Source organism: Corythoichthys intestinalis, chromosome 5 (genome assembly GCF_030265065.1).
Source record: "Corythoichthys intestinalis isolate RoL2023-P3 chromosome 5, ASM3026506v1, whole genome shotgun sequence".
Taxonomy (NCBI): Eukaryota; Metazoa; Chordata; class Actinopteri; order Syngnathiformes; family Syngnathidae; genus Corythoichthys; species Corythoichthys intestinalis.
In genome coordinates this window covers 56,683,184-56,701,683 of record NC_080399.1, presented here as the reverse complement: position 1 = coordinate 56,701,683, position 18,500 = coordinate 56,683,184, and the positions used below count along the sequence as shown (strand labels likewise).

Below are 18,500 nucleotides of genomic sequence, written 5' to 3'. Positions count from 1 at the left end.
TACCAAATGCGCCACGGACCGGTACTGGTCCGCGGCCCGGTCGTTGGGGACCCCTGCTCTATGTTATAAGAACGCCTATGACCATACATACTGTTTCTGTGGAATTATCAAATATGAAACTATTCAGTCTCATTTTTTTTCTCTTGAATGTTCATCCTAAACAGGTTAAATAAAGATTATGAAGCTTCAAAACAGTTTGTTGAGCATGTTTGATTGTCAATAGGACATTAATATTACAAATTTAGGATTTTATTTTTGTCTTTTAATTGGCTAAAGTTAAGAAAACCATTGTTTGACATGTACGTATATTAAGCCTGAACGATATATCGTTTAAACATCGCCATCGCGTGCGCGATAGTCCCATCGCAAGCACGTGCGAGTTTTCATTTGAGCGCCTTGAAAGGTGGAAAAGCGCTATATAAGTATAACACCATTTACCATTTAATCCACATACGCCTTGCTTTCTGCTCTGCGCACAGCCTCACACCCTCCCTCTCCCAGCCCTTTGTTCCTCTCAGTCACTGCAGCACTTGCTTCTTCAAGTTAACAATGCTCGTTGTCTTTGATCTTGCCAAAGAACTGGACTTCAAAGCGGAGCAATGTGTCAATCATCGTTTAACTTGTTAAACAGCTTCTGCAAGGAAGCGCGCTGGAATGAATGTGTGTGTGTGTGGAGACGTTGGAGATATATAAAATAAATGCCAGAAGAGATCATGAGGAGTTTGAAATTTCGACATGTCACTCCAAGAATCACAGTTAAGGTAGATAAACAGAAGCATTTAATAAAGCCAAGCATTTTTCTACTACAGTACTTTATTCTTGTTCAAAAATGATTTGGTGGGACAGTTATGTTTAAAACTGATAATAATTATGACATTTGAAGGGTTTAAAAATTATTTATTTATATACATTTTTTTATTTATATGCTTTTAAATCACTTTGGGTGAAAAAGTTAGAAAAAACATGTATATGTTTCTCTTTCCAATGCTGAATCTGAATAAATACATTGAGCACTAAAAACCAAAAAAAAAAAAAAAAAAAAAAAAGGGGGGTGCTACTTTGCGGTTTTTTCACTTATCGCGGCGGGTTCTGGTCCCCATTCACCACAAAAAACGAGGGATCACTGTACACTGTGGTGATGGTGAGTCATCCAAAGTATTTCCAAACTGCTATTCAAGTCATCTAGTGAAAATTTCTTTAAAAAAAAAAAAAAAAAAAAAAAAATATATATATATATATATATATATATATATATATATATTTTTTTTTTTTTTTAAATATCGCAATATAATATCACAATATATCACAAACCCCCCAAAAAATCCCAACAATAGTTTTTTCCAATATCGTTCAGGCCTAACGTATATTATGTTGTCCTGAAAAAAAGGGACCCAACCAGGCCATTGTGAACAATTGTTGTTGTTGTTTTTTTTAAATACTGTATAAAGGCAACATCAAAGGAATGCAAAATCGGAAAAAATGGGCCTGGACATATATGATGTTTTTCATGAACTTCAAGTGTATAGGTAGTGATTTATTCATATAAACACTTTAAAGATCACTTCAAACATGTTCTATTCTAGCAAGCATCAATCATCAATCATGACTATATTGATTTATTATGTTAGTAAGATTAAATGAGTAAGATTAAATGAACTGAGATTAAATGATTATATTGGTTATATATGAGCACAAGCAATTATTTGTTAAACCCTTGATAAATATCTCAACAATATGCTTTAATATTACGCCATTAGAGGAAAAAAAAACAAAGATACCGTTTCTTGGAGAATATATCATCTACCCCTATCACTATACCTACATAAACTAATTGTGACAGTCCTATTTGCACTAGGGCTGCAGCTATCGATTATTTTAGTAGTCGATTAATTGATGAACTAGTTAGTTCGAAAAATTGAGTAATCGGATAGGGAATATGAAAAATTAAAATACCTGAGATGAACCTCAAATGGTATAAATATAATAAATAAGGATCTATGTACAACAAAAGAACAATGGCTAACTTACAGTACATAGCAAAAGTCCATTTGCTTAAATGCTATAAAACGCGAACATCTTTTATTTTTACAATGGTCTCAACAAATGGTTCAGACACATATTCCCACAAAACATGGCTAAATATACCTATAAACTAAATTGCAAATGCATTAAAAAAAAACATTAGCTCAAACAAAAACTTGGCATACGTTGGTCTTAACATGGAGCAGCTGGATTCAGCCATGTGAAATTAAGCAAACTAGAGACCAGTGTATCCACCCAAATCAATAAAACCAAATGCAAACACTTTCAAAATAAACCATTACAACCCCACTTTAATTAAACGAATACTCGAAGCAGCAAAATTGAATTTGAATCTTTTTTTCTGATCGAATACTCGAGTTAATCGATTAATCGTTGCAGCATGAATTTGCACCCACTAATTTCTTCAATGAAGGGAAAATGGGAATTATCCCTGAATTCCAAATGTCATGAGTTTGACAATGAAGCCAACTTACTCTGTGTTGCCAGTGATTTCCTCTTGAATTTGTCTAGACTGGAGAATGCCTTCTCTTTTCTAAAAAGGCAGACAAGAGCATTGTTATAGATAAACAACTGGTCATTCTTCTTTAAAGTTGGAAAAAAGTGCATTACAAAGTACAAATTCCATAAATAGTGTATCGTTGTCACCCACCTGGACCACAACTACTTGAATAGAAACATGGTCCGGCAATCTGATCGGCGCTCTGAAGTGCTGTGACAGTGCGACTAGCAGGTGTAGGATGGCGACTATACTCTTTGCATGAACAGCTTGATGTTGTGAAAGACAAAGGAAATTGTCAGTCAAACAGTCAGTTATGAATCAAATTATAACTTAATTGTCAAAATGTTTGTCTTTGTTCATCTTTCTTCCTTTAAAAAAAAAACAAAAAAACAATCTCAGACGAATAAAAAAAACAACAACACCAAAAACATACAATTAGGAATACAAATAGGACAAAAAAAATACGATTAGTTATGCCACCGTGGTAATCCCAATATTGTATTTCTTAGGAAATCCTTCAGGTACTTCCACGCTGTTTTACATAATAAAAAAACATCCAGACAGGATGAATTGATATGAAAAGTGCATGGAATTGTAGTAGTTATTGAAAAGGTTGTTTGAATACTATTGTTACTTACAGTCAACATTCCACCGAATATTCCTTGTGGAGAGTTTAAGTGAGTCATTGATCCTTTCTAAAACAGTCTGCAGCTTCTGCTTCTGTGCAATTTCTGATTGTGTCACCTCCGCCACATTGAGTTTCTCACCTTCTAGCTTTTCTGAAACCCATCACAAGCAGAGATAATAAAAAGTAGAGTAGATGCGATTTTGGAAAAGAAGGGTAGGGGACGTAGTAAATAATAAGAGTTATGAGAGTAAAATTATACAGTGTTATCACAAATTGTGTGTATATACCGTATTTTTCGGACTATAAGTCGCAGTTTTGTTTCGTAGTTTGGCTGGGGGTGCGACTTATACTCAGGATCGACTTATGTGTGAAATTATTAACATATTTTGATGTCATTTCACATGTTATTTTGGTGTTTTGGAGTGACACTGATGGTTTGGTAAACTTGTTAGCATGTTCTTTATGCTATAGTTATCTTATTAACTTGATCGCTATGGCCACGTTCGCGTCCTACCTTTGGCAATGTGTGTTCAATTGTATTTTTGACTTTTTTATATTGAAATGCATGCTTTTAGTTTGTGGCGCTTTCACGCCCACGTGGGGGCACACTTGGACTTGTTTACGTGAAGAAGAGCGCTCACACGCCAGAAAAAGACCGATAGCTCTATCAATCTGACCTCTGACTGAGTGGGCGAGTTAGCAAGAGAGAAACACTGCTGCGAACCTACGTTCATTGTTTATGCTTGTAAAATATCTCTACAGAGGCAACGCCTGTGTGTATCTTCTTTTCTGTTGTTGTTGTTGTGTGTTTTCCATTCGCGATCGGACACTTAGAGCCAGTTGTGTGGTTGTTTGAACGATGTGCTAATGCTAGCGAATGCATGCTAACCGTTTGTGTCATGTCCTTACTGTAAAAGCACCTAATTATAATTTATTAACGTCGATGCGAACCTGTTTGGTATTGAGGACGAAATTGATTAAGCACATTATACAGACATCCAGCATCGTCATTTGGGAGTTTAGCCCGCTGAATAGCCAGGACCGACCAGTAGCGTCCTAGTGAGGACAGTACAGTATATTCGCATTTCGTTGTCCATGCACTGTACACTTATTCAGCATGTTGTTCTCTATTGTATTTTTATATTAAATTGCCTTTCAAGATGACATGTCTGTTGTATGTGTTGGATTTTATCAAGTAAATTTCCCCCCAAAATGCGACTTATACTCCAGTGCGACTTGTATGTTTTTTTTTCTCTTCGTTGGGCATTTTATGGCTGCTGCGACTTATACCCAGGTGCGACTTGTAGTCCTAAAAATACGGTGTATATATATATATATATATATATACACTGCTGGCCAAAAGTATTGGCACCCCTGCAATTCTGTCAGATAATGCTCAATTTCTCCCAGAAAATGATTGCAATTACAAATGCTTTGGTAGTGTTTGGTAGGATGAAAAAAAAAAATCATTATCATTTTACACAAAACTCCAAAAATGGGCCAGACAAAAGTATTGGCACCCTCAACCTAATACTTGGTAGCACAACCTTTAGACAAAATAACTGCGAACAACCACTTCCGATATCCATCAATGAGTTTCTTAAAATGCTCTCCTGGAATTTTAGACCATTCTTCTTTGGCCAACTGCTCCAGGTCTCTGAGATTTGAAGGGTACCTTCTCCAAACGGCCATTTTCAGATCCCGCCACAGGTGTTCTATGGGATTCAGGTCTGGACTCATTGCTGGCCACTTTAGAAGTCTCCAGTGCTGTCTCTCAAACCATTTTCTAGTGCTTTTTGAAGTGTGTTTTGGGTCATTGTCCTGCGGGAAGACATGTGACCTCTGAGGGAGACCCAGCTTTCTCACACTGGGCCCTACATTATGCTGCAAAATTTGTTGGTAGTCTTCAGACTTCATAATGCCATGCACACGGTCAAGCAGTCCAGTGCAAGAGGCATCAAAGCAACCCTAAAACATCAGGGAACCTCCGCCATGTTTGACTGTGGGGACTGTGTTTTTATCTTTGAAGGCCTAGTTTTTTTCCCTGTAAACTCTATGTTGATGCCTTTTCCCAAAAAACTCTACTTTTGTCTCATCTGACAAGAAAACATTCTTCCAAAACGTGGCTTTTTCAGGTAAGTTTTGGCAAACTCCAGCCTGGCTTTTTTTTTGTCTCTGGGTCAGAAGTGGGGCTTTCCTGGGTATCCTACCATAGACTCCCTTTCATTTAGACGCCGACGGATAGTACGGGTTGACACCGTTGTACCCTCGGACTGCAGGAAAGCTTGAACTTGTTTGGATGCTAGTCGAGGTTCTTTATTCACCATCCGCACAATTTCGTTGAAATCTCATGTCAATTTTTCTTTTCCGTCAGCATCTAGGGAGGTTAGCCACAGTGCCATGGGCTTTACACTTATTAATGACACTGCGCACGGTAGACACAGAAACATTCAGCTCTTTGGGGATGGACTTGTAGCCTTGAGATTGCCCATGCTTCCTCATAATTTTGCTTCTCAAGTCGTGAGACAGTTCTTTGGTCTTCTTGCTTTTGTCCATGCTCAATGTGGTACACAAAAGGACACGGGACAGAGGTTGAGTCAACTTTAATCCATTTTAACTGGCTGCACGCGTGATTTAGTCATTGCCACCACCTGTTATGTGCCACAGGTAAGTAACAGGTGCAGTTAATTATACAAATTAGAAAAGCATCATATGATTTTTTTCAAAGGGTCCCAATACTTTTGTCCATCCCATTTTTGGATTTTTGTGTAAAATGATATTTAACCCCCTGTCCCCATTCTATTTTAGGTTTTTTCATTGCAAGCAAAATAAATGAAGATATTACTACCAAAGCATTTGTAATTGAAATCATTTTCTGGGAGAAATTGAGCATTATCTGACAGAATTGCAGGGGTGCCAATACTTTTGGCTAGCAGTATACAAACACACAAACATGTTCGATCGGATAAAAATGTAGATACAGAAAAACTTTTTTTTAAAAACGATAATTAACCTGTGGCAACTCAAGACATTGCTTTTGAATTTCAGTTAAACAAAATTAATAAAATTATTCAAACAATAAATCCATGTAACAGAAATAATATTAAATTATGGTACTCTTAATATGTTGCAAAACCTTTTGAGGCAATCACAACAATAAAAAAAAATTCCCTCTTTTGTTGTCTTCGAAGACTTTCACAGATTTTACGCTGAACCTTGAATCCAGGCTAGGTAAAAATAATCAAGTACATATAATGAATGATTCAGACTCACCAAATAGTTTTTGCAGGACCTGTCCATCATAGAGATCTTCAGCCAAATCTTTCACAATAATCCTTTCACCCACAAGAACGTCATTTATCCAGTCGATTAACACCTATGTGAGAACATGATGAAATTCATTGGGGTACAGGAATGCACTATTATAATAAGGCAACATTTAGAAAGTCTGTCATATTGTATACACTTTAGAAGTACCGAGGGTCTGTGGAAAAAGGTGTACTTTCATTCCAATAAGATCTGTAATGTAGAATAAAATTGCTACGCTATGTCAATCAGACTGTCAGGGGCGATGTGTGCAGATATTCGTGTATGTACGTGTGTTTATATCTGCTTATCATCCTGTAACGTAGCTTAATATGCAAAGACAGCAACCAATAATTACCCAAATTCATTGTCATACTGTATATACTGTACATACTTTGTAGATTAAAACACTTGGCAGCCAATACTGGTCTTTAGTTATAAGCAGGGATGCCAGCAAATAAGTAGGCGTGTATGATGCATGGGTAAGGAGGGTATTTTAAAAGGTGATTTATAAGGGGCATACTATACTATCCCTGAGAGTGCATATTTGGGATGCGTGCAATTTGACTTGACTAAATAAACGAAAAGATGTGTGAATGCTTATGAGGCACCACTGACCTTCATAAGTTCTTGCAGTTTACGGTCGTTCTTGGAGTTTGGGTCCACCATGGTTCGTACCTCATTTTCCTCTAACAGGGGAACATGCTATCAGTTACAGTTTAAATGAAGTGCTATGAGAACTAAGTCACATAACCACCAAGTTGTATGGTTCAGTTCAGAGCAGGCAGCCAACCCTGATCTGGCGATGAGGGTTGTGCGGGAGGGAACTTTTATTCGTACGGTATGACCAGTGTTGTTAATCTTACTGAAAAAAGTAATTAATTATAGTTACAAATTACTTCTCCCAAAAAGTAATTGCGTTAGTAACTCAATTACCTGAATGTAAGAGTAATTAGTTACTTGGCAAAGTAATTGGTGATAATTACTTTTTTTTTTCCCTCAAAAAAAAAACAAAACAAAACAAAACAAAAACAAAAAAACAAAAAAAAAACAACAACAAAAAAAACATTGGCCACACGATGGGAAGTTTTTTGTGAAGTTTTTTGGTACAATTGGCCCGAGCCCAATTCTTTACCCTAATTTACCCTTTACCCTGAATCAACTGTTAAAAGTTGTTAAAATTGCTCCCATTATTGCATTAGTTCCCTTCTCTCTACTTTCGACATATGAAAGTTTTAAAACTGTTTCATCATTTAAAGATAGATTCAAGTCAAGATTTTGCCGATTTAGAAGTATTTTAGATAAAAAGTGACTTAGGTTCGCTAGGAAGGTTCTCTACAACAGAGCCGTCCTAAAAAGTCTACTGCTTTAAGATGGCGGCTGTCTACTAACTCATTTAGTGCCATGTCTGTCATTTTGCATCTAGTTATATCTATGTACAGTACATGTGATATCTACCATGTCTACCATATCTACCATAACATGCGGCGTAGTTTGTAGGCTATCGGCTACAACATGTATTATTGGAGCTACCTAGCATCGCGTTTGCTCAGCGTCACAACTTTCTTGCCTCCTCCCTACTCCTGCTCTGTCGCCTCGGTGAGTCCGTCTCCCTCAGACTTTTCGACCAATATAGTAACGCATAGTAACGCATGCCTTTCCGTCCTCAGTAACGGTAACGGCGTTGCCAAGATGAGAAAAGTAATTAATTGGATTACCCACTACTGAAAAAAATAACGCTTTTAGTAACGCCGTTATATTGTAACGCCGTTATTAACAACACTGGGTATGACATGTGTTAACTTTAGCAAGTAGGGCTGTCAAACGGGTTAATCACAGCCTAAAAATTAATTAATCGTAATTAACCACAATTCAAACCATCTAGAAAATAAGCCATATTTTTCTGTAAATTATTGTTGGAATGGAAAGATAAGACACAAGACGGATATATACATTCAACATACTGTACATAAGTACTGTATTTGATTATAACAATAAATCAACAAGATGGCATTAACATTATTAACATCTGTTAAAGCGATCCATGGATAGAAAGACTTGTAGTTCTGAAATGTTAGTACAAGTTATAGAAATTTTATATTAAAACCCCTCTTAATGTTTTCGTTTTAATAAAGTTTGTAAAATTTTCAATAAAAAAATGAACTAGTAGCTCCCCATTGTTGATGTCAATATTTACACAGTTCTCATGGTGCTTAAACCCATAAAATCAGTCACACCAAAGCGCCAGCAGAGGGAGACGAAAAACACAACAAGTGGCCATGACACTGTGCTTTCATTTTAATCTGTTTGAGCGGGGCATGTGCGTTATTTGCGTCAAATATTTTAACGTGATTAATTTAAAAAATTAATTACCGCCCGTTAACGCGATAATTTTGACAGCCCTATTAGCAAGATAACCAATTCGGTAATGCAAAGGGTGATCCCAAAGAGGAACAATGGAGGGAGTCTTAATATTTCTTATGCATAGCTGCTCCCTTCATAAGAGGAAAAGCTTAATATTTTTGTAGAATTCGAAGTACCATGTACAATCTCTGTGAGCAAATCAAAAGACTGGTGGAATGTGAATCTTAATTAACAAACAGTGTTAGAGCTGTATTATGAATGAATTTTTTATGCATTCTTCTTAGTTAAACCAGTGTAATAAATATGCCAATTAAAAGACACTTGTGTGAATACCTAGCATGGTGTCCTCAGGGTCGAGCTCATAATGGGAGGGACTGAGAGGAAGGTTGATGGCATTTATCCCCTCTTCCTGAAGTTCAGACACTAGAGTGATGAAAAACATTAAGAAAAATTAACTTGAATGATTTTGATGTCAATGATAAATGATCAGTATAACAAGGTCGGTAAGACAGGATACAAAAATAATGCTGTCATGTTTTAAATCCTTCAAAAGTTTCATAAAAACTATTATTATCCAGTATATTCTATATGTATTGCATCATACAAATTGAATAATCAAATTTCCAACAACTGATATCCAATTGATATCATGATGTCAGATATTGCTAATAACCAGTGATCACTGTGTTACACCCTTAATAAACATATTGTACTAATACCTTTAGCATAATTACATTTAAATGGTATTTTGGATCGAAATGAGCACCCAAATGAATGATGTATGTAAAAAAAAAGTACAGGAAAAAACTTGCATCAGGACTTTTACAAAACACATGGAAAAATATATACTAGTATATATTTTTTTTAGGTGGACTATGTGTATACTACTGTACTACTGAATAAATAAACAATTACAGCCGTTATCCTTTGTATGGGTATTTTTTACTTTTTCGGTCACATGTATCGTGATATATTGATGAATATTAAAAAAATAAAAATAACAACAATATATCGAATATCGTAGATATTGCGTATCGTGATATTATCATTATCGTTGGCCACATATCGTCACAGTATCGAATCATGAATAATCTGAATCCTTCCACACCTAGTGTGTCCACCGCGACGTCCTGTTTAGCCCAGTAAAAACAAAAGCATGGCAATCTTGCGCCTTAGGTGAACAGGAGCTTTTGTGTCTCTTCTCCTGTGCCTTAAACTGCCAAATGAGATTGATTATTCCATATATCCGCTACGAATACATGACTGTTTCATGGGAGGAACTTTAAAAAAAAAAAAAAACGGGTGCTGATTGGACGATGGCTCTTCTTGTCACAATCACAAAAACGTTTCTCATTCTTTGGTCCCTTTTTAATGAGAAAATTAAGTGTATTTCATAAAACTTGGGAAAATGACTTACCTACAAGAACCGCTTTGCATTACGGCATAGTAGTCAAGCAGATAGTTGCAAGCGTCTATCACATCTATCGCCTCTTTCCACCGATTGGCTCGCCCCCAGATGGCGACCAATCCACATTAAGCAACAGTATTATGTAATGGCTCATCGAAGGCAAGGCAAGGCAAGGCAAGGCAAGGCAAGGCAAGGCAAGGCAAGGCAAGGCAAGGCAAGGCAAGGCAAGGCAAGGCAAGGCAAGGCAAGGCAAGGCAAGGCAAGGCAAGGCAAGGCAAGGCAAGGCAAATTTGTTTATATAGCACAATTCAACACAAGGCAATTCAAAGTGCTTTACATCACATGAAGATCATAAAAATCACATTTAAATCTATACAATGTAAAAACCAAGACAAAAGATCGCATTTAATCACAAATAGAATAAAAATAAATAAATAAAAATAAAACGAAAATATAACTTAAACTACTACTAATAATAATATTTGAAATCAGCAATGGAGATAAGCACAAGAGGAATAGAAAGCAGGTAGATTGAAATATATAGCCAGTTATGGATATGCAGTGCTAAACAAAAGCGTTTTTAGCCCTGATTTAAAAGAGCTAACAGTTTGAGCATACTTCAGACGTTCAGGTAACTTGTTCCAGAGGTGAGGAGCATAATAACTCAATGCTGCCTCACCCTGCTTGGTTCTTGTTCTTGGAATATGCAGAAGACCCGTTCCAGACGACCTTAGGGGTCTTGATGTCTCATAGTAATCTAACAAGTCAAGCATGTATTTTGGTCCAAGTTAAGTGTTTTGTAGACAAGCAGTAGTATTTTATAGTCTATCCTTTGACTCACTGGAAGCCAGTGTAGCGATTTCAAAACCGGTGTAATGTGGTCCAGCTTCCTTGTATTTGTGAGGACTCCGGCTGCAGCATTCTGTACTAGCTGCAGCTTCCTGACTGATTTTTTATCAAGACCCATAAATATACCGTTGCAATAGTCCAATCTGCTGAAAATGAATGCATGCATAAGTTTTTCCATGGCTTGTTGAGTCAGAAGCCCCTTAATTCTGTATATATTTTTTAGGTGGTAATAAGCGGATTTAGTGACGGACTTTAGATGGCTATCAAATTTTAGGTCTGAGTCAATAATTACGCCAAGGTTTCTGACTTGATTTGTAGCTGTAAGTGACATTGTGCTAAGTTGCCTGCTTATCTTTGACCTTTCCTTTTTTGGCCCAAAAATGATCACCTCTGTCTTGTCCACATTTAACTGGAGAAAATTCTGGCACATCCATTCATTAATTTGATGAATGCATTTACTCAGGGAGACTAAGGGACTATAATCATGTGGGGACACAGAAATGTACAGTTGTGTGTCATCTGCATAGGCGTGATAGGAGATGTCATACTGTTCCATTATCTGAGCTAACGGAAGCATATAGATGTTAAATAAGAGTGGTCCAAGAATTGACCCTTGAGGGACTCCACACGTGAATTTGGTTCGTTCTGACTGATAGTTTCTGATTGACACAAAAAAATCCCTATCATGTAAATAGGATGTGAACCACTGAAGAATAGTGTCAGTAAGCCCTACCCACTGTTCCAATCTGCTGAGTAGTATGTTGTGATCAACCGTGTCGAATGCGGCGCGGAGATCCAATAGTAACAGAACAGATGATTTGCCTGCATCGGTATTCCGACGAATATCATTTAGGACTTTGATAAGCACGGTCTCGGTGCTGTGTTGTGGCCGAAATCCAGACTGAAATGAGTTAAAAAGATTGTTTTGCATCATAAAAGTCTGGATCTGTTCGAACACAACCCTTTCGATAATTTTCCCCAGGAATGTCAGATTTGATATTGGCCTGTAATTGCTAATGGTTGAGGCATCCAGACTAGGTTTTTTTAGGAGAGGTTTTATTACTGCAGTTTTTAAAGTCTGTGGAAACTCTCCTGTTTGAAGAGAAGTATTTATAATCCGAAGTATGTCTGGGGCTATGCAATGAAATACAGTTTTGAAAACGTTTGAAGGAAGGATGTCAAGGCAGCATGTTGTGGGCTTTAATTTTGACACAATTTCTGTTAAAGTGGCATAGTCCAAGAGGCTAAACTGTCTAAGATTGACGTGGGGGACATTTTGGGAGGCATTTAGTGTAGCAATTGTTAATCTGGAGTTGCACACAGTCTGTCTAATCTTTAGTACTTTGTGTGTAAAGAATGCTGCGAAATCATTACAGGACACCTCAGATGCCAATTCCTGTGGTATTGATGCTTGTGGGTTTATCAGTTTGTCAACAACAGAAAATAGTGTTCGAGTATTGTTGGTGTTTCTACTAATGATCTCTGAAAAATATGACTGTCTAGCATTTTTCAGTTCCTGGTTGTATTTGCGAAGACTCTCTTTGTAGATATCATAAAAAACTAGGAGTTTGTTTTTTCGCCATCTGCGTTCTGCTCGTCTACAATCTTGCTTTTGTTTTAAAGCTAGTATGGCATTTCTCCAGGGTGACCTCTTCTTTCTTGACAAAGTTTTTGTCTTAACCGGGGCAATAGTGTCAATTACAGTCATCACACTGGAACTGAAACTATTTACAAGTTCTTCCACTGGAGCTGTTGTAGGGGTTAATGGTGAGGCATAGGCCTGTGTGAATAACGCACAAGTGTTATCACTTATGTAACGCTTCCTAATGACCTCGGTTTCCCTTTTCAGAGGATGGACAGGGGTGGTCATTTTAAACATAATGCAGTAGTGGTCAGACAGAGTGACCTCAGAGATTTTAAGACCTTTGGATATTATTTAGTCCAGTATGTGCCCTCTGTTATGTGTTGGAACTGTGAAATGCTGAGATAAACCAAATGTATCCAAAATATTTAAAAGCTTTCTAGCACATCCTTCTTCAGGATTATCAACATGAATGTTAAAGTCACCCACTAAAACAACACAATCAAAGTCCATGCAGACAGAAGACAGTATTTTGGTAAACTCATCAAAAAACATTGTGTTATACTTTGGTGGTCTGTAAATTGTTACCAAGGCAGCTCTGCAAGGGCTTTTTAGCTGAATGACAATATATTCAAAGGAATCAAACTGACCACATGAAATATTCGTGCATTGAAAACTGTCCCTGATCAGACTGGCAACCCCACCTCCTTTCTTATGGGTTCTTGGCGCACTAAAGAAATTGAAGTTTGTGGGAGTTGCCTCAATCAGAACTGTATAGCTATTATCTTTATCTAACCAAGTGTCTGTTAGGAACATCATGTAAAGGTTATGTTTGCTGATAAAATCATTAAGTAAGATTTGCCAGATCTGATATTTAGCAGAGCCAATTGTAGATTGCAGACTGGATTCACTGGTGAGTTTTGGGAATTACATACTATGCTTAACAGGTTGGCAGAGTTGATTGAACGTTTTTTATTTCGCGCCAATCTAGCCCTTTTTTGTTGTTTATCACCACTGGGATTGTTGAGCATACAGACTGTACTCCATAGGGCCCCGGCTTTTGCTGGGACAGAACAGTCTTTGTAATGTTGTCACAGCCTGGACCCAGTGCGTATCATATTGGTGTTGCCATCATGGCTTCCTCGATAGAAGGATAATACCATGTAGTTCCAGAGTTGTAGTGCTTTGGCTTTGCCCCGAGAGAATTCCAGGGGAGGCTGGTTGGTTTGTTGCCATCTTCCCTTGGCACCTGTCGGGTGAGACAGGTACAGGGTGGAAGCGAAGACATGAAATTGAGGAGATCAAGAGACTGGTTAACCTTGCTATCTAGATCCATGGAGTCCCAATCAGGTTGACTCATTATTCCATCCAAACTAAGTCATCGGCGGGGTGGCTTCCGGGACTGTGGGGATTTAGGCTTTGATAAGGCCTTAGCCTGACTGAGTCGGCAGAGTGGTGGCGTCTTGGAGTGTGATGATTTGGTGCTGGATGGGGCCTTAGCCTGGAGTCGGCGGCGTGGTGGCGTCTTGGAGTGTGAGGATTTGGGGCTGGATGGGGCCTTAGCCTGGAGTCTGCGGCGTGGTGGCGTCTTGGAGTGTGAGGATTTGGGGCTGGATGGGGCCTCGTCAGCAGAGGATTGCACGGTCGGGTGGTTCTCCTCCTGTTGAGCTGATGGAGCCACTTCTTGGGTGTCGTCTGAAGGGGGTCGATCACCTGCTACCAGGGTCTCCTCCCGTTGAGGCAGTGGAGCCTCAGCAGAGGAAGGTTGGTCACAGCCTGGCAGGGCTGGCTTAGTCACTTCCACTTCAGCGACTGTAGGCTCCATTTTTGGAGGAGACGTTGATCCTGCGTGCTCACTGTTTGAGTTAGCACTCATCCCAGCCTCCATGTTTATCCGATGTTTTGGGACAGCTTGCCTCCTTTCTTCGAGATAAGCAGACTGTCTGTGCCTTAAGAGATAAAACATGCTGCTGCTTAGTAACCGCACTCCTGACTTATTTAGGTGAAGGCCATTGTTCTTAAAGAGATGCCTGCGCCCTGAAAATATGTTGAAATTGTCAATGAAATACATCGATTGTCCAGCGCATGTAGCTTTGAGCCATTTGTTGCGCATCATCACTCTGCTGAAACCTTCATCCCCCAGCCTGGGCACGGGTATGGGTCCACTGAAAAACACCTCAGTATTTAAAGTTCCGACTTTGTTTATCAGTTCAGTGAAGTCTTGCTTTAAAAGCTCTGATGAGGAAAAAAAAATGTTTCCCCATCCAAAATAAAGCTTTTTGTGGGGTTGTTTGATGACAAAGGAAGTGGTTAGACAGTGGAAGTTCGCAAGACGGTACTATATATACACTATATACATACAGTCAGAATGAACCAAATTCACGTGTGGGGTCCCTCAAGGGTCCATTCTTGGACCACTTTTATTTAACATCTATATGCTTCTCCTAGCTCAAATCATGGAACAGTATGGCTTCTCCTATCACACCTATGCAGATGACACACAACATTTCTGTGTCCCCACATGATTATAGTCCCTTAGTCTCCCTGACTGAATGCATTTATCAAATCAATGAATGGATGTGCCAGAATTTTCTCTAGCTACATGTGGAGAAGACAGGAGTGATCATTTTTGGGCCAGAAAAGGAAAGGTCACATATCAGCACGCACCTTGGCACAATGTCACCAACAGCTACAAATCAAAAATCTTGGCGTAATTTAATTATTGACTCAGATCTAAAATTTGATAGCTATCTAAAGTCTGTCACAAAATCTGCTTATTACCACCTAAAAATATGGCCAGAATTAAGGGGCTTCGGATTAAACATGACAAAAAACTTATGCATGCATTCATTTTCAGTAGACTGGACTATTGCAACTGTATATTTACCGGTCTTGATTTAAAAAATCAGTCAGGAAGCTGCCGCTAGTACAGAATGCTGCTGCCAGAGTCCTTACAAATAGAGGAAACTGGACCACATTACACCGGTTTTGAAATCGTTACACTGGCTTCCAGTGAGTCAAAGGATAGACTATAAAATACTATGTCTCGTCTACAAAACACTTGGACCAAAATACATGTTTGATTTGTTGGATCCCGATGAAGCATCTAGACCCCTAAGGTCGTCTGGAACCGGTCTCCCTTATGTTCCAAGAACACGAACCAAGTACGGTGAGGCAGCATTTAGTTATGATGCTCCTAACCTTTGGAACAAGTTACCTGAAGGTCTGAAGTCTGCTCAAACTGTTAGCTCCTTCAAATCAGGGATAAAAACGCTTTTGTTTCTCACAGCATGTCCATAACTTTTTATATATTTCAAATTTCAAGCTATTTGCTTTTTAATAATTTTATCTATAATTTTATTTCCTGTTTCAATTGTCTTTAACTTTCTTTTGATTTACCCGTAATGTGATTTTTATGAATCATTTTATCTCTGCTCGTGGATCTTCATGTGATGTAAAGCACTTTGAATTGCCTTGTGTTGACTTATGCTATATAAATAAATTTGACTTGCCTATATATACTGTATATATTGTATTAAAATATATTGCTGATATTTTTCCCAAGTGCTTATATTACTCAAATATGCACTTAATTCATGTTAAGAGTCAAATATTATATTTTATTTTTTATAAATCACCCCCCCCCCCCCCCCCCCCCCCCACAGGGAGTTGGGAACCATTGAAGCCTTGCGAAAAGATACTTAAGAGAGTGCATAATAATCAAACTACTGTTTCAGTCAGGGTTGCATGATGGCCAACTGATTTAGATTTCAAACGAGAAAAAAAAAAAGACTAGGTTCTCGTTTTTTGTGTCACTGTGCTATAATGTTATTCTTTGAGTGAATTCATGAGGTTCACGAAAAACAAATTTAGAACACTGAAAATACATTCAGCCATTCTGCCATGACATGGCTCCTGGTAATGATTACCATTTGTGCTGCTTTAGGAATACGGTTTCCTGTTTGTGCCTAGCACAAATTTGATTTGCTACTTGAGCAAACTGAGCCAGAGTAGTCAATGCCCTGCACTGTAGATTGTCAAACACATCACTTCCCTCTGCTTTTGTGCAAGTGTCATAAAAGCGGAAATGGATCCATTATAGTCACGTATTACCATCAATGAAAATGCACAACATACATCAGAATTAGGTTTTCTGTATTATAGCTTATACTGTATATGTAAGGATACACACCAACGACAGATTGCTCACCTGGTGGACAAAATGCTTCACAGTCTATGTTTGTACTGTATGCCTCTGTCCCCCAGAATCAGGCATCCTCCCAAAACTCTGCCTTTGAACAACTCTAAAAACATGCACCATTTATTCTGGTTTCACTCAGCTTCATGAATTACCTCTTCTGTCTTCTGTACTTCACTGCCTCTAAAACACAGTTTGGATCAATCCTTACTAATGTTGTCTATTACATCTTCTGACCCTCCCTTCTATCTTTTTGATTAATCCTATCTTGACCCTAAACCCATAGAACGTTAACATCCTCATCCCAGCTTCACTTTATTTCAATCTAGCTATTACTTCATTTTACTCTGGAAATTGCAATGGCGACTCCTGACTTAAAATCAAATCAATAATCAGCCAAAAGTAGTAGCCGTTGCCTTTCGTCAAATCATACAACCTGCACAGACCCGCAGACTGTGCGAGCGTATGCACGTGCCGTCTGCAGCATGAATTTGATGTGATTACCTGCAACGGCATAAAATGAGGCTCAGCTGTAGAACAGTAAACTGTGGAAGCACCAAATAATCATCTATTTAAAAGGAGGCCTTTCTATTCCCATGTAAAAGTCATCATGCTAGCAGAGGTAGGAATGATGGGGACAACACTATTAGGAAAGATGTTTGTTTTTCAGGCAATGAGCACACCAATGATATTTACTGTATGTCTAACACTTTGGTGTTTAAACATTCCATACATCCCAAATATTCATAATTTACCGATTGTATATGTTGTCATGACTATCATTTCTGAAATGATTTTGACTATTTAATAATAACTCTTAAAGTTCCCCCAGAGTTTTCCCTTGAATACCAAGGTATTATCAGCAGTGTTGGGCACGTTACTTTAAAAAAAGTAATTAGTTACAGTTACTCAGTACTTCATCCAAAAAGTAACAGTTAGTAACTGAATTACTCTCTAGTAAAAGTAACTAGTTACCAGGGAAAGTAAATATTTCCGTTACTTTAAAAAGAAGTTGTTGTATGTCAAAGAATTTGAAATTTTCTGAGCAGTATTCGAGTCAGTTGAATAGAGAAGAACAGACAGGTAGTTGTGTTATAGAACCATGTAATATTTATTGCACCTCACCAGTAACAGATTTATCCTACACTTGAAGTGCAACAAAAATAAACAGATTTGAATTGCTTACCACAGATGTCGACAAAAGCTTTGCCCCGGGACAAAAATTACACTTTACATTAGTGTTGCACCGATACCATTTTTTGGGCCCGATACCGATACAGATACCTGGCTGTGCAGTATCGGCCGATACAGATACCATTCCGATACCACTCTGTTAGCAAAAAAAAAAAAAAAACAACATATTTTATATATATATATATATATGTGTGTGTGTGTGTAAGTATAAAGGATGCAACGATACAGTTAAGTCATGGTTCGGTACGATTTTTGATACATTTCAATACATTTAATGCTCTGAAACAGAAAATACAACTGTTATTATTATTATTATTATTTTTATTTGCTAACAAGCAAAAATAACTTCATATAAACAAGCATTTTAGTGCATAATATTTATGTGCTTACTTCTTACTGATCTGAAGAAATTTTGTATATAAGTGCTGA

General features: G+C 37.9%; 1 protein-coding gene across 1 annotated transcript in view; it reads right to left on the bottom strand.

Moving 5' to 3' along the window:
* The window catches only part of parvaa (parvin, alpha a), a 48,205-nt gene that overhangs the window by 23,773 nt on the left and 5,932 nt on the right, over window positions 1-18,500 (bottom strand). Inside the window, exons 2-7 of the mRNA XM_057835956.1 lie at window positions 9,174-9,263; window positions 7,095-7,165; window positions 6,444-6,546; window positions 3,181-3,321; window positions 2,693-2,808; window positions 2,517-2,575 (exon numbers count right to left, since the gene is read on the bottom strand). Of these exons, the coding sequence (XP_057691939.1) occupies window positions 2,517-2,575; window positions 2,693-2,808; window positions 3,181-3,321; window positions 6,444-6,546; window positions 7,095-7,165; window positions 9,174-9,263 (580 nt within the window). The remainder of the gene's footprint in view (window positions 1-2,516; window positions 2,576-2,692; window positions 2,809-3,180; window positions 3,322-6,443; window positions 6,547-7,094; window positions 7,166-9,173; window positions 9,264-18,500) is intronic.